This window comes from Aedes albopictus, chromosome 2, assembly GCF_035046485.1.
Source record: "Aedes albopictus strain Foshan chromosome 2, AalbF5, whole genome shotgun sequence".
NCBI classification, from domain to species: domain Eukaryota; kingdom Metazoa; phylum Arthropoda; class Insecta; order Diptera; family Culicidae; genus Aedes; species Aedes albopictus.
In genome coordinates this window covers 67,230,667-67,247,562 of record NC_085137.1, presented here as the reverse complement: position 1 = coordinate 67,247,562, position 16,896 = coordinate 67,230,667, and the positions used below count along the sequence as shown (strand labels likewise).

Sequence of the window (16,896 nt, the reverse complement as noted above, 5' to 3'; positions counted from 1 at the left end):
TCATTGGATAAACATTCATTTCATCGTGCTTATAGAACGGTTGACGTTGAATAGATTCTCATTTTTGGGCGAACAAGAGTTGAAGAACAGTTTTATTTCAAAATTATTCAAATATAATACGACTTCCAGTTTAATAACGTTGCTTTGAGAAACATTTCTTAAAGCAAAAATTGTTTCTTGGGTTGTTATTGGCAAAAATAACAATTTGCGTCATTAGTAATAATGGTTTAAGTAGTGCATCAATAACACTAGTTTACAGCATTTTTGAACTCGGTAAGCTGATGATCGTTTTTGGTGTAGAATCATGCCGTGAATTCGAAAACGCGAAGGAAAAAAAAATTACAGTAGAGCGGAATTTTTTTCGACTTTCCATACAAGGTTGATGATTTGAAATCGTATTTTGTTCTATTTTTAAGCAAAGTCACTCACTTCACACATCTCATCCTCCGTAATCAATGCCCCGATTGAGCTGATTTTTTTTACTGTAACTCGCCTACATATGATATATGTCAAATAAACGTTGAGAAAGAATTTTTAAATTGTTTTTTTTTTCGTATTGAAAAAAAAATACATTTCTTCATATATTTTTGAAAATTTTGCTAAAATTTAAGAAGATTGTCCCCAAAAGTCGCCAATGTCTTGGATTTCATCAATCTGAAGCAATACCTGCATTCAGATGATCGAATGGTATTATATTCAGCTTTTAATTTATGGAAAAAGATTTAAAATTGGTTGAACAAAACACAAGATATTTGAATTTTTTTTAAATTCCATATTTTAAAGAGTTGTAAAACTCGATATTGAGCTAAAGTTCAAAAACAGGTCTACTTAAAAGTTTTTGAAGCACGGTTTCGAAATCAGCGCTAAATTATGCTTCAAAAATTTTGGTCGTTGACGGAAGTTCACGACTTTCGTTTTATTTTGTAAACTAGTGTAATCGATTAGTTTAAGTTTTTCCCAAGAAACAATCAGAAGTCGTTAATAAACATGTCTGTTTAACACAATGTTTCCCAAACTTTTAAGAGATACCCCCCCTATCGCCCCCTTAGAGCTTCAAACAATATTTTCGCCCCCCCCCCCCCTTACGTGCGATTTCATTTTTCTATAGTAGAAAGCTAAAACTGAGTTTAGCTATAGCCTGTAAAAGTGTTACTGTGGCAAAGTTAGTACAGTTTCTTACCGATTTTGGCAACAATTTCTTACCGGTTTTGGCAACACCCAATTTTAGCAACACCCAATTTTGGCAGCAATTTTTTACCGATTTTGGCAACAACAAATTTTGACCAAAATTTTTTACCGAAAAATCGTTTGTATTTGTAAATGTATTTATATTTTAGCCACAGACAAACAGACGTAACATTTCGAACACTTTCCGATTAAAAAAATAATCACGGTTACATGTTCCCCCAATGATAAAAAGACTGAGTTTGGCCAACCATGAACTAGGTGGCGGTTGTGCGCAAACGTCAAACTCGAACAAAACCGATAGAAGCGCCACGGGTGGCCCGTCGGCCAACTATCACATTTTAAAATTGGTCGTTTAATCGAAGTACGATGAGAATGATTAGAGTGTGACGTCTGTTTGTCTGTGTTTTAGCCTTATTCTTCTTCAAAAAATCAAAATTCATTAAATTTTCCAAAATCAACAATTTTACAAATCATGACGTAATTTATGAACGTCACCTACAGGGATCGTTTTATATCTTGTGAATAATCCATATTGAAAATATAAGCCAAATTAACGTATAAAAGTTGAAAATAATCCACAAAAAAAATTACCGAACTGGCAACATAAAATTTACCTCGTGTTGCTAAAATCGGTAAGAAACTGTAGTGCCATTTCATGTATCTAGATCTGTGGCACTCTCATTTCCATTAAATAGTTTTGCATTTGAAAAACTGAGTATTAATCGTGTATCATTTACATAAATATTGATATCGTGTTTGTGCCTACTTCTCAAACCGTTGTTGATTGAGCATTGATTAATCGAAACAGAACGGACTGTGAACACCTATGAACACTCGATATTAAACCAGATGTTTTACCATTTTTCTCAAAGGAAGTTTTTCATCAACCGTGAGTCAATGTTTGATCGCAAGTAAGACTGGTGGAGAATTTAAAACAATTACAAGAATATGTTATGTGAAAAAGTGCAACTCAGAAAAATGTCGGTGTATTTTCAAATGAATTTACTTCTTTCCAAATCCAAACCAACGAGCATCGCACAAATTTGAATGCTTCCTGTATTTTAGATAAATTGTCGAATAAGTAAATATGCAGCATTCATGATTATATTTGAACCGAATTTTACGCAGAATTTTTTGAATGTTTTCAAATTAACTTCTAGTAAAATTTGTAAGTCCTCCGAGAAGCTTCTCTGAATTACTTTCAAGCACTGTATGTGAAGTTGTTTGTAAACACTGTGTTACGAAATTTCATCAGAAAAGTGTTCTAAAATTTGTCTGAACATCCATGTTTTTGATTGAATATTCCATGAAGAAATCCACCTACCTACCCAATTTGCTCATGAATTCGCGAAACAAGCTCTGTTCTCTGTTTATAGTTTTGGCAAAACTAATCACAATTCACGAATGTTCGTTATTGGAATTTTCAAATATTTTGTTTTAGATTTCCAGAATAACAGAATCCATCAGAAATACGTGTGGCAGTCTTTTTTTCTAGCAATTTTGCAAAAAGTCCACATAAATACCAATAATTTGGTAATATAAGTCGATGCTTAAGTTTAACCCTCAAGCGATCGCGATGTTGTATTTTGTACAACACGTTGAAAAAATCTCGCTTTTTGTACTCACCGTTAACGTGGTGTGACGGTGGTGGCCAACCGCGCGAATTACGGAAGGCAAGCCTGTGCACAAGGGAGGGGTTTTGGGGGTTAAATCTCTCCCATTGTCGATGTTCCATATAATAGGCGCCCTTCCGTCTTTTATCGAAATTAGGAAAAACCTGTGCACGGGCCTGACGGAAGGTTAATGGTGACAGCCTTTTTTATAATCCTAGACAAAACTTGAACTGTAAGCTTGAATGTCAGAGAGTTTTTATGGTTCAGTTGACATTCTCGACTTTTGTCATTCAATACTATTGATGTTTTCCAATCATTGAAAAAATCGCCCCCTTTTTAGTATATTCGCCCTCAATTTTGATTTTTGACATTTTCGAACCCCCCCCCCTGGGCCTGATTTTCGCCCACTTTGGGAATCACCGGACAGGAGCTCTACAAAAGCGCAGACAGTTCAACAAGTACATATGTTCAACAAAGTTTTGAATAAATTTTGCTTACAGCAAAAACAGCACTTTTGTTCGACATATTTCTTTCAGTTGAACAACTAATCGAACAGTAGTTTAAGGACAGACTTGTTAGAATACCAAAATGGCCGACTTTGGCGACAATTCACGATTTCGAAAGCACAAATCTCTTCGTAAACAAAACCAGCGCACCTGAGCTTTTTATTTTAAGTTTATTACAAGTGAGCAAGAACAGAATAATAAAATGCAGTGTTGTTTGAAGCTTACTTCTGGAGTTTTGTGCGTCTGAAGTTCTGATGCATTGCTGAAGCGGGATTTCAAGACGTTTGTTTTAAACTTGTTTAAAGTTGTTTAAAACTCTTCATCAAACGCTTTATACCTAGTGTCGTAATGATGATTGAACACTACCTGTTTCCAACACTTAAGATGCCGTTATTCCACTTATGATTCACTATGGAACAAGTAACTTAAACAAAGTGTAATAACACCTGCTTAGTTACCATATTCAGCTGCACTAGTATCGTTAAACATTTTAATGAACTTGGCGTTCCTTAGAATAATGTTCAGCTTTTAAACAACATCGTTGATCAGTAGTGGAATATTATCAGTTAGTTGCTACTGTTCGCCATGTTTACTTTTGTAAACATGATAGATGGTTAGGAGCCTAATAGGAACATCCGTGGCGCTTCAAATAAACGTCCAGCAGAAGCTCTAAACACTTTAAGCAACGCATGTACGATAGTGTATTCGACTCAGACATTGCATGCATATAAATACAGTGTAAAACCATTTGCATAATGTGATCCTGATTGGAGCAGTACAGATGCAGACGACTATGAATCAATAGGACCCGACTTCGAATCTTGTCAATGTTGTGTGTTTCATAAAAAGTGAATGAAAACGGTCTTGTAGAAAAATAAAGTCATTTCAATTTGCATACAAACGAAAAAATGAAAGAAGTTAGTTCACTTTTGCATATTTATTGATACATTCACATTTTAGAAACGTTGAAAAAGCTTTTATGGTAACCTTTGTTCAGACCTATTAATTGAAAATGAATCCGTATGTGGTGCATCAAAACTTCAGTGAGCACGTTGTTCAATATGTTCTTATTGTATTAGAGTGGAATAATTGTCGAAGAAAGGCTGTTATCATGAACCTAGCTGCTTATCTGCAATAATGGTTCTTAAACATTTTTTAGACATTTAAACAACAAAGCGTCATACAACCTAGTTTAAGAAACGTCGAAAAATAGTTTCTAATATGCTGATGGTTTAAACGTCGTACTATGCTGCACAATCAGAGTACGATCATTGAATAAACGTAAATTTCATAAGCTTATAGACCTATTGTTGGTTGAATAGATTCCCATTTTTGGGCGAACAAGAGTTGAAAGAAAGTTTCAATTCAAGTAAATCAAATATTCTTCAGCTAACAGCTTAATAATGCTGCTTTGAGACACATTTCTTGAAGTAATAATTGTTTCTTGGGTTATATCTTCCGAGAAATCTCGCGGAGTTGGATTAAAGTGCAGTAAAGGCTGTCCCAGTGACAAGTAAACTGAGCTGGGTAGTTAAGTATATAGTATTTGTATTGCATTTGTGTATTAGCTTTTAGTTTGTTTCTGACTAGCTTCCCTTTTATTCAGCGTTGAATGATTCAATATGACTGGTATACAACACTACAAGATAAACCAAATGACCGAAGCTTATAGCGCTGAAAATGTTAGTTGGGATATAGCTTTTAAAATTATCTAGGTTGGATTAAATTGAGAAAACTCTCCGCTTTTCAAGCTGCTGACAAGGTGACAAAAAATCCCACATAAACGATAACCATAAGACGTGCTTAACCACCCATTCGGGATACAATTGGAAAGTATACGATATTATTGAACCGTCTAAATTACGGTCCACGTGTATGGTGTTGGTTTATTAGGAATCTTACCTAGTTTATCGCGTAATGTATCAATAATTCTTGTAAATGTGCAAAGCTTCACATTAATATGAAGGGAAAGTTACATTCCATTTAAAGTTGTAGTAATTCATTCAAGCTGGAACAAATTTAACAAATTTTGGCCATGAATATGATGGTTTAACCCTAGTATTAAAGATGTTATGGTCAATATGACCCAGATAGGCACGCTGAACATGCACTATTTATTTATTTATTCATTTCGTCAACCGACGTAGACTAGTACATTATACCAGCGTTTCTCAAACTATGGATCGCGACCCATTGGTAAATCGGGGGCTGATTTCTGGTGGGTCGCGAAAGTTTGAACGTAAAGTAATTTGTTGTTATATTTTTTTCGAATTCTAGAGAGACTTTTTGCTGTTTAACCAACTATTTCAAGAAATGAGGTTTGTCCTTAAAATTGTTGAGAGTTTTTGTCATAATTTACGTCATAACTTCTGCAATGTTTCGAAAGCGGTGACTTCGAGTTGATGCTTGTAAATTGCATTTTTTTCTATTTTTTTGAAAAAAATCTCAAAAAAAAATTAAAATAAAAAATCAGAATATGCAGTAGTCTTGATACCGCCTAAAACCCAAATTCTGGATATTCTGTGGAAACAAATAATAGCAAAGGTACCTTAACTTTTTTCTGTATTTATTTTTGAAAATCTAAAAATTTTTATTCAAATTTCACAATTTTGGTAAATATGGAACTAGCATTTAAGGAATATGTATATAAAAAATTGACGTTATAAAATAGCAGTTTTAACGTATTTTGACTTTCTCTTGGAAATGCTACTGAGCATGGTAAATAACAATGTTCTAGGCTTTTAGTTTTTATTAACGAGATTTTACCCAAGCCAAAAGTTTATCTCCGAACACACGGTATTATTTCCCTAGTGAAGGAAGAACTCACTTTTTGTGGGGTTGTCGAGAGAGGGACTGGATACCAGTTTCTAGGTACAAAAGTCACGTTCGGTAATATCTACGCCAGGACCGCTCTATTGGACATATCGATAAGCTTAAAATAAACAGAGTGCATTGTATCACAAGTTTATCGCTTCTCTTCAATTGTAAAGCAGATCCACGTTGATTAATATCACATTCCAAGTACAAGTTTTCTACAGTGATTTTCATAGTATTACTTCTTGGGTTCTGAGCGAGGCAAGCAGGAAATTTCTGGCGCATCAAGCAAGATCGTGAAATTTCTTTTGAACTTCAATAATACGTTTACATGCTTGTTGCAAAGGCAACAGTTTTCTCAAATTACTATTTTTGTGAATATATGAGGTGGGTCGCCAAATTCTCTTGCAATTAAAAATGGGTCGCGAACTGAAAAAGTTTGCGAACCCCTGCATTATACAAATGCATGTTTTTTCCTATTTTCTTATTTTATAGTTGTGAAATGCATTTAGAATATTCAATAGAAAATAGTTGAGTAGTGTTTGTTATGTGTATACTCTCAGGTGTATACTTTTCTGATTTGCCTACACTTGGCAAAGTCAATCGTTTCGCAGTGTTCATTATAAGCAACCATCAAGCGATTTATAGGCTCAAATTTTTTGGTTGATTAAAGAGATCACACAGTGCTGCAGTATTTTAAAATAGATCTAACATAGGCAATATAAAGTGTTTTAATTGTGTATGGGTCATGATAGTTGTAGCAGAAGCGCTTTATGAACCCTAGCATATTAGCCCTGTGAATGATAGTGTTGTAGTAGTCAACGAATGTAAGTTTTGAGTCGAAGATTACTCCTAAATCCCTAACCCTTTCACATTTTTCCACATTCTTATTTCCTAATGCAATTGAAATATATATCGAACTCGACTATCCGGAGTCGCGTTCTAAAGCTTTCCAAGCATATATTTAGCGAACGGAATGCCATTTAAAGCTGAAATTTTACCATTTTGTCAATCCAACTTTGATTAGTAATCAGTCAAAATTTCAATTTTATACAATTTGTTTGCCAGCTATTTGCTTGGGAAGTTTCAGAACTCGACTACGGATAATTCGGTGTTGTTCTTTTTCTGCTAAAAGATGTTATATTGTAATTTTTTCACATTCAGTTCTAATATGCTTTCGTTGCACCATGTGTAGAATATGTCCATTCATTTCATTGCGGAATACAGGGGTAGCCAAAATGTTTGGGATAGGTTAACAAACTGTAACTTTTCATAGAGTACATCAAAAGTTCCCATATTTTGACTATTTGTCAACCTATTATATCTGCATCATAAAAACACTCGTAAAACACTATTTTTAGACACCTATTTTTTAGACAACTTATTTTTGAACTGTCATATCTCGGAAACCAGTGAACCGTATCAACAATATATTAATGCTTCACAAGTTATTAAAACCTAAGTACTTTCTAAACCTTGAAACGTTGGGGGAAAATGTCAAACCGGTATAAATAAAAAGAAAATCGCGTTAAGTACTGTTCCTTTGAATTCCACTAAGAATTTGCATCCTTTGACAGATACGTATTTCGACCTCAACTGTAAGGTCGTCTTCAGTGTCTTGTACTTGACTCGAGTCAATGCAAATTCTTAGTGGAATTCAAAGGAACAGTACTCAACGCGATTTTCTTTTTGTTTACAGATATTCCCCTAACAAGCCCAGGTTAATGATCATCAAACCGGTATAATTTTATCCTTTTAAAATAAAACATTTTATAGTGTCGTATTTTTGATAAACGTTAAAAATTTCATTCAATTCGGTTCACGGGTTTCCGAGATATGACAGTTTGAAAATTAGTTGGCATTAGCATTAGCATTAGCATTAAGCAAGTCGCGCAAATTCGTAGGTGGTACAGCCCTGCATCGCTGTTATGAGGGTTGCATCCTTCCTGTTCGTTACCATTACCAAAGCACAAAGATTTGGGACTAATCTCTGACTCTTAGACAAGATTGACGCAATCCTCCAACGGTCGAGTGCTGTCCTGGCCACGTCCTTGCAACAGCTGAGGGATGGGAAAGGAAGGTTAGTTGGACACCTACTACCTAGGACATAGATACCTCTACATTCTTTCAGGCCTAGGCGTCACGGGAATTTGGGTGTTAGGGGAAGGATAAAGTTCGAAGGAAACGTTTGATATGACAGTTCAAAAATTAGTTGTCTAAAAAATGATGTTTTACCAGAACTATTCTAACTTCACGAAAGATCAACAATCAAGCCCAAATTTATACTAATGATGCACTTATAATAGGTTGACAAACAGTCAAAATTTGAGACTTTTTAATGCACTCTATGAAAAGTTACAGCATGTAGAACTTTTTTGTGTGAGTAAAAAATGTTGCCTATCCCAGACATTTTGGTCATCCCCTGTACGTTGATGTCTTCCTCATTTTTTTATTTCCTTTTATTTCCGTCGACATAAATTAACACATTTAGGGTTTGTGTCAATTGGCGAATTAAAATTAATTTTCTCTTAAACTTGACAGTTCGATAATTATTTCCTTAGGAGAACTGTCAAGTTTAAGTGTTGAACTGTCAAATTTAAGTACAAATTAAGACGGGCTTGGTGGTCCAGTGGCTACCGCTTCTGATTCATATGCAGAAGGTCATGGGTTCAATCCCTGGCCCGTCCCTTTCATCCTACTTTGTATCTTTCAATCCACTTTATCTCTCTCTCTCTCTTCTCAACATATACAACTCATGTATATTCATATGTTCATAGCCATCGCTAGAACCAGAAACGAATTGGAAAAAAGTCGTTTCCCTCCCTTCCAATTTCCACTCACAGCACAGTGTATATAACGCCTACAAGTTATGCAACCAAAGCGTGCTGTGCCGCTTGACCTTATTCACCTCATTCACCACACAATCTATCACCTTACGAACACTATAAATAACTCCCTATCCATGGATCGCATCACCGACCCAACGGTGACTCCCAGATCTCCCATCCGTTCCGTCTAACAAATACCCCAGTCCGTGCTGGATGTGGGGATGCAGAGGTGATCTCGGTCTTTAGTAGCAACAACCAGCACACTCTAACATTCCTTTCCCTTCCCAACTGACTATAAGGACGTGGCCGGCGCCGGTATTGATCCAAAATGTATGAGCTGCTAGAATTGCACTGTGAGAATAAGTGGAGTGTCCCAGCCCTTATTCATTTGGATCTCAGTGCAATTGGTACCAGCTCAGATCAATAACGGAGTAGCAACCATTGGCATGTATAGTCAGATTTGATCGTTTGATCGTTTGATCGTTGAACTGTCAAATTTAAGTACAAATTAATTTTAATTCGCCAATTGACTTAGTTTCTAGTTTCTAGGCCATCGTGATGCGAAAATCCTAACATCCTAGCATTGCAATCAAAGGAAGCATTGTCACCTATGTCAGAACGAAACAGACACTTATGTTTACGTACAATAGTTAAAACAAAACCTTGAAGATTGTAATTCATCCATTATCTCTCAACTCATGGCATCCAAGCTGGAGAAAATTGTCAGCATTTTGACGCCCATTGCCATCCACGCACAGGGTATCAGTATGGTCGAACTATTCGCAGACCGGCGCCGCATGCCCGAATCGATGCAACCGGATATCGCTTCCTTGATGTTCGTCACGGCAACCAGTATGATTGCGACCAAATGGTTGGAGAAAAATCCCGTGCGTCTTATGGGACACGTGGGCCGTGATGGTGGTGGGGTTGGAGTGGAATCGTTAGTCGTCCTGTTGATTGGGGTAAGTCAGAAAAGTAATATTGCCTACAAAATACCGTAGGGACTGGTGCATTGAAGATTATAAATCGACGATTGCAGGTTCTTGCCAACATAGCCGCTTGTGATTTGTCGTTACGGGTTGTATGGATACCGATGCAGTATTTTATACGCTATCTGAAAGATCAGCAAATATTGGTAAGCTTGAAATATTGTTTCTTTTTCCATTGTTTTTCTTTGCCTTAAAATAACGATTATTTTAAACTCATGCCCTGAAAGTTAAGGACAGTTCATGAAATCGAATATATACCGCTTCCTACAGAATAATAAAACACAAGAAAGTCAAAACGTAAATAATAGTTCAGAAACTTCGTTTAGATTTTTTTTTCCAGAAATATACTTGCGGGAAATTTGAAACTCCATCCAAAGTTTTCAGGGAACTCTAGTTTTTTCTTCAAGAATAACTAAAAAAAAAAACTCCTTCAAGTTTCACGTCTTTAGGAACCAGACTTCAGAAATGTCGCTTCGATAGATGTCATTATGATATTTTTCTGATACCAAGTTGGGTTCATTCCATTTCAAGTTCTCATATGTTGTGCTAAATTTGCTCATGATCGGTTGTGCTAACGCTTTACTCATACAAAATTTAAATGGGATGTATCAAAACATATTTCAAATTTCCTTCAACCCGCGTAACCGAAGATGCTCAGTATCTCAGTATAAAAGTAGAGTCTTAGATGTGCTAGAAAACATAGTCGAAAATCGCAAAATATGTAATCCAAAAATCTACTAGAAAAACTGTATACAAACGATTAATTTTAATAGAAAAACGATAGATATTTATTGGATATGCAAAAAACGTGTATCAAGACGCCATCAAAGCAATCTATCATTCCAGACAGACAACTTCGAATGTCATTTTCAGGTTTTCGCGATCCGTTGGATGTTCTTCTACTTTCGATACTTTCGGTTCACACGACGCACCCTCGTCAGCTGGATCGAGGCCGCCAAAACCGACGCCGGCTTTCTGTTCGTGCGAAATCTGGTGGCCGCCGTATATCTGCTGAAAACATTGCATGCCCTCGGTTATTTTTCAGTGGTCAGCAGCAAATTGAGTAATCTACGACGGAAAGGGTGAGTTGAATGCGTTGTACAGACACTGAATATCTCTAACAAGCGCCATTTCTCATTCGCCAGAAAACCCTCATCCATGCGCTGTGATCCGTGCGAGCAATGAGCAGCAAAGTTGCCCTCTTCCTAGCAGTTCTTCTTCACGCCGGCCTTAAAATTTTAGTATTCATGGATCCTCCAATCAACGCCGCCGGATGTTGCGCCCTTCGACTTAACGCCCGGAGTGTCCTGTTTCTAAGCTCGATCGTAATGTACCTGTCGCGGACCAAAGTGTTTCCCCAGCGATATCGCAAGGTACCCCTGTCGGCCCAGGCAGTGGTTGAATTTTTCTTCTTTCTACTAGCGATCGAAATTGCCATGATCGCTGGTTGGTGCCGGATCGAAGCATTGTTGTTCAAAATTTTCGAATGTATGTCCTCGGGTCAGCAGTCCATGCTGTACGCCGACATGGGCGGTGAAAGTCTAGTGGAGTTTGTGGTTACATTGCTGAGCTTTATTGCGTTTGTCATAACGGCAACGGCAACAGGGTACGTGGACTCTTTCTCCGGAGTTTATCAGAAAGCAGTGGATAAATTGGGCGAAGTGGTAGAAAAGGTAAGAGGACGGCGACGAGGCGAGGATCCTGACCGCATATGTTGTCCCCCCTGTCCGGCTGAAGCAGAAAATAATGAAGTAACTGCAGAAGTTTGTGATATTAGAACACCACGGCGATCCACCAGAAGGCCACGGAGCAGAGAAAGTACCGGTTATGCGAGCTATCTTGAAATCCATAGGAGATCTCCCTCCGCGAGGCGGCAGTCTTGTCGGAGGAGATGAGTTGGACTAAATCTAATAGTGAGTATTGTGTTCTTATATTTAATAAAGTTGTAAAAGAACAACGAGTATACATCATTTTCTTAAATTTTACAGATAAAAGATGACTGAAAATCAAAATTTAAAATTGCTTCGATAGGTAAGACATCAACCTGTGAGAAATTTATCATAAAATCTCTAGTTTTTAGATTAAAACTGAATAAAACAAATATTTAAATCGTTGAGATCCTTCCAATCCTTACCCCAAGGCAACGCGTTTTAGAAAATTCTATTCTGCTATTCTGCTATTATCAACGCATCCCCTGGCTTTCGCCCATCTGCGTTGTCTTTTCACTAGGCAATACGTCTACCAATTGATGTTTATGGGCTTGCCGGACCAAGTCATGTAGCTAAGCCAAACACCCCACCTACAACTGTTGGGTAGGCACCATTGTCCCGCCCACTGGTCTTTTACAGCTAGTTGTAGGTGCATGTGTGCGTGTAAGTATTGGAGTGTGTGTGTCAGTGTTGGTGTATTGTAGGCGCCAACTCGTTCTAATCCACTCTGATAGCTAACACCCTATTGAACCATTACCCTTAAATTTGGCAATCTATGAAATAGAATGAGTTAAACGCCTGTAGAAAACAGTCAGTTAAATCAAACAAGGAATATTAGTATTAAAGCGAAGATACAACGAAGCAACGCCCCGAACCTCGAGAGCACAAACCCCAAGAACCAAATGACAGGCAGCGCCGATAAGTCGATCGACTGGCCACCATCAGTGAATAACCAATCGAGTAAACCCCCCAGCACAAACTGCCACCAGCTCTCCCGACCTGCGCCCAACAAATCCGAGGCACAGCCCAGCCTTAGCTTCACCTTAAAACCAAAATCTAGATTACAGAGCACAATACTTCCCAAGTAACCACACAGCTCGAGCCGCAAATCACGCACAACACGGCACAAATAAGACAAACACTACCACGCCCGTACAACCGAACCCGACCTAGAGTAGAGAAGGGTCTCTTTCCACTCCAACCCGGACTCAACTGCACCCACAGGGCAGCGCACCTCACCCACACCGCACTCATTCATGCATCACTGTCCGAGCCGCACGGTCACCTGGGTTGAGTCTATCTGCATGACCTCGCCCAACCCGTAACGCAGAGTTTAAGTCCCTCTCTTGCATTACAAAGTACTCCCTCTTCCCAAAAATCTGTGCGTGGTATAAATGAGATCTTAAGGCTGAAGAAATCGTCACCAATACAACCGCCAACACTGAGCACTCAATGATGTCGGCCTTATCAACGACGACCCCCTCAGTCCCAAACCCAATTATCCCACACTACCCAAGTAACCACCCTGCTGAAGCCGTAAGCACCACACGCACAAAGCACACACACACCGACACGCACCACCCCACACAAACCACCAAGGCCGAACAAAAGCGGAAAGCGGTGCCACCACTGCTGAATCACGAGTTTTTCAGTATAATTCAGCAATCGTAGATCCATTCTTCGACCCTACTCAGCCCTAACGGTCCATAGCAATGCCTGTCAATATATGCGCCTCACACATGCAACCCCTACACCCTAACAGTATGGTCACTTGGGTATCCCTGGGTTTTGACATGATGGTCAGGGATCACAGCCATCAAAACGTTCCACACTTTATCAGGGCTTACGACCTGTAGACATGATGATTTCTCAATAGTTTCAAGCTCTTTCGGACCTTCCGCTATTGGAGACCATCATGGCTAGCGGTGTTAAGGCAACGCGTTTTAGAAAATTGGAAACATTTTTTAATCTTCTTATAAGAACCTCTATCCATGGATTCCTCAAAAAAAAATCATCTAAGGATTTCTCTAGGGATGTTTTTTGTATATTTCTCCAGAAATGTCTGGCGATTTTTCAAGAAGAACCTTCTGGGGATCCTCCAGAAACTCTATCTGGCGATTCTTCCAAGATGAACTCCTGTGGCGCCAAACCAACTACACTCACACAAGCAAGGAACCAAAGAGATAGCTGCTTTGAACTAACAGACATCTAAAGCGTATGAATGTTGATGATCTTCTATTTTTCAACGAGAATAGCTTCTACTATGTCGGGTTATAAGTCAATGTGGGAACTTGAGCTTGATCTTGATTGACCACCCGTGGATGCTACTCCACTATCGCGAGACCTGCTACACTCACACATTGAATCAATTAGACTAGATGCCGGGGACTGAGGCAGGCATCTTCGGTGCGTGAGCGTTAGTGATCTTCTATTTTTAGGCGACAATGGGGTACGTTCGGTGCAGTACTAGATTTGTAGTAATGAGCTGAATTTTTGTATGGTGAGAAGGTTAATTCTCCGTTTCTGCAATGAAATGGTGCAAAAAGCGTGGGTATTATGATTCCTTGCCTAATTTTATGCTGTTTGAGCAAAACTTTGGATAACTATGTTGTTTATGTTGCAAGAAAAGGAGAAAACAACAACACTGTTGTCCTAAGTTTTGCTCAAATAGCATCAAATTAGGCAAGGAATTATAATACCCACGCTTTTTGCACCATTTCATTGCAGAAACAGAGAATTGACCTTCTCACCATACAAAAATTCAGCTCATTACTACAAATCTAGTACTTCACCGATCTGTCCTATTGCGCCTTCCCCGTCAGGTATCAGGCCAATGTGAGGAATGGGAAGGAAGTGATGAATGCAATCGTTTGTATCCACTTCGGCAGACCAGACCGAATATAACCCTGCGCTTGCACAACTTCACGCGGATGTTGGAGTGTTGGTGGGATACGGCTGGTAGAGGGTTCACACATTGGTGCGTGGATGCCAGGCCAAAGGCGAAATATGAGTGTGCTTATTACTCTGAAAATAATGCCGTACAGCTCGCTTGATTGCATTACTCGTAGACGTTACATAACAGATTGACACTGTGCTGTAAAAGTTAGAAGGAAGGGAAACGCACTTAAGGATATGAACATGTGAATATACAATTAATATTATACATAAGTTGTATATGTATTATAGAGGATAAAGTATATAGAAAGATACACAGTAGAAGGTAAAGGGACGGACCAGGGGTTCCAGGACCTCCTTCATACGAATCAGAAGCTGTAGCCATTGGACCACCAGGCTCGCTTAGTTAGGTTACAGGGTAATGTAAGGAAAGAAAAAAAAAAGATTATTGAAATTGCTTGTACACGGTATTGTTGTTGAGAAATGGTTGTGTGGCAGAGAGTTCAAGATAGTGCGTGGATGCCAGATGATAGGTGATAGATTGCGAGTAGATTATTATGAAGATGATGCGGTACAGCTCGCTTGTACCAAGCCGCTCTTGATCAAATTAGGTTTGGTATAATGATATTCATACTGTGCTGTGAAGTTGGATGGAAGGGAAACGACTTTTCGAATCAGTTGATCGATCTAACGATGTTATCAGAGAGTTGAGAAGACAGATTGCGACTGCGAATCGGGCCTCAGTCAGCTAAAATCCCAAAGGCTGCAAATGAAGACAAAACTCTGATTCTTCCGGTCGTTTCATTCGGCTACGAATCGTGGACGATGATCGGAGAACCTTTGCGAACAATATTCGGCGGAAAACTTGAGGACGGCATCTGGCGGCGCCACATGAGCTACGACCTGACCCAAGTATATGCAGAACAAGGAGCCTTCGGCTTCGTGGTAGGCTGCGCCCGCGTTGGCTTTTTGCAGTTGAAGAGGTCTGAAGAAGAACCGAGACCAGTGGAGACGAATGCTTTATTCAGTGTAGATTCACCACTAGAGTTTTAGCCGTTTGCTGCATCTTTCTTGATTCGCTTCAGCAAAGAGGAGTGAATATGAATGGAGTGAGGCGAATATACCGATCCTTGGTTGTAGCCCAATAATCAAACTCTTTCGTAGTTTCTCACGGAATTCTTCCCGCGACTTCTGCCTTGAATTTATCAATGGTTATTTAAAAAAAAAGACACGGAAAACGTCTTCAACCAGCGGCTGTACAGACTGAACGAAACTGAACAGTAGGCAACGGAAACACAGAGCATGCACCAGTGGATACGGAGAAGAAACGTTTCTCACGAAAAGTTTCCTCGTCCGGAGCGGGAATCGAACCCTCACCCCATAGCATGGTGCGATTAAGAGCTTGGTGACTCTAACCGCACGGCCACGAGGCTCACAGGAGGTTTGTCGAGGAATCCCCGAAGGAACTTTTTGGAGTTTTTTTTCTGGCTTCATCCAGTTTTCCAAAGTTCCCATCAAGTGATTCTTACCGTATTCCCTCCCATAAGTAATTCTTTCCGAGATTTTATCGGTAATTATTCGGAATTTCTAAGAGTTGTTACCGGGATATCTTTCAAAAAGTTTTCCCGATATACTCCCAGAATTTCTAGTTATATTACTTCCAAAGATGCTTCCAAAATTTATCCAAAGTTTCGTCAGGAATTTTCCTTAGTTGTTTTCCGAGATAGCTTTCCAACAGTTTCTCTCGGGACTTTTGTGAGATTCTTGCCGAAGCTCTTCCAGAGATATTTCCGATATTTCTCTTGGATTTCCTCACGGAATTTTACTTAGGGGTTTTCAGAATTCTGCCTAGAATTTCCTTAATATTTCCTCCCGGGTTTACTTACAGTACTTTTTCTGATATGTCCCAGCTTTTCCCAGGATTTCTTCCTCTGGAGATTTCTCCAATAGGTCTTGAGGAGTTTCTTGCAGAATTTCATATGGATTCCTTCTGATATTTCTCTAGGAATTTCTTACAGAAAATTCTGTAAGTTATACCAGAAGACATTGAAGAAAATCTTAGAAAAATCCCTACAAGAACTTCGGGAGCAAACTATAAAAGAAATCCAAGAAGAAATACCCAGAATCTCGGGACAATTTTCATCTTGGATTGCGGTGAGTGTTCTAGGAAAAATCCCGAAAAAAACCTGCAAAAAAAAACTCTGGAACGCCATGCAGAAAACCCAAAAGGCAATCCGGAGAAAATCTTAAAAGAAATTCAAGAAAAACGTTCCAGGACCAACACCGGCAGCAATCTTCTGAGAGAAACAGGAGAAACTCCAAGATAAAAATCAAATAAAACTTCAAAAGAAACC

General features: G+C 38.7%; 1 protein-coding gene across 1 annotated transcript; it reads left to right on the top strand.

Moving 5' to 3' along the window:
- Positions 1 to 9,574: 9,574 nt before the first annotated feature.
- On the top strand, positions 9,575 to 12,052 carry LOC109423874 (uncharacterized). Its single transcript, XM_062849799.1, has 5 exons — positions 9,575 to 9,911; positions 9,989 to 10,084; positions 10,812 to 11,020; positions 11,084 to 11,851; positions 11,927 to 12,052. The coding sequence occupies exons 1-4, from the start codon at positions 9,648 to 9,650 to the stop codon at positions 11,121 to 11,123; spliced, it is 609 nt and encodes a 202-aa protein (XP_062705783.1). The 5' UTR covers positions 9,575 to 9,647; the 3' UTR covers positions 11,124 to 11,851; positions 11,927 to 12,052.
- Positions 12,053 to 16,896: the final 4,844 nt, after the last annotated feature.

What these genes read in the sequence shown, in the direction of transcription:
- LOC109423874 (XM_062849799.1), top strand. Translation starts at nt 9,648, where the DNA reads ATGGCATCCAAGCTGGAGAAAATTGTCAGCATTTTGACGCCCATTGCC. An exon ending in TAGTCGTCCTGTTGATTGGG is followed by an intron (nt 9,912 to 9,988) that starts GTAAGTCAGAAA and finishes CGACGATTGCAG; the next exon opens with GTTCTTGCCAACATAGCCGC. An exon ending in AGTAATCTACGACGGAAAGG is followed by an intron (nt 11,021 to 11,083) that starts GTGAGTTGAATG and finishes CTCATTCGCCAG; the next exon opens with AAAACCCTCATCCATGCGCT.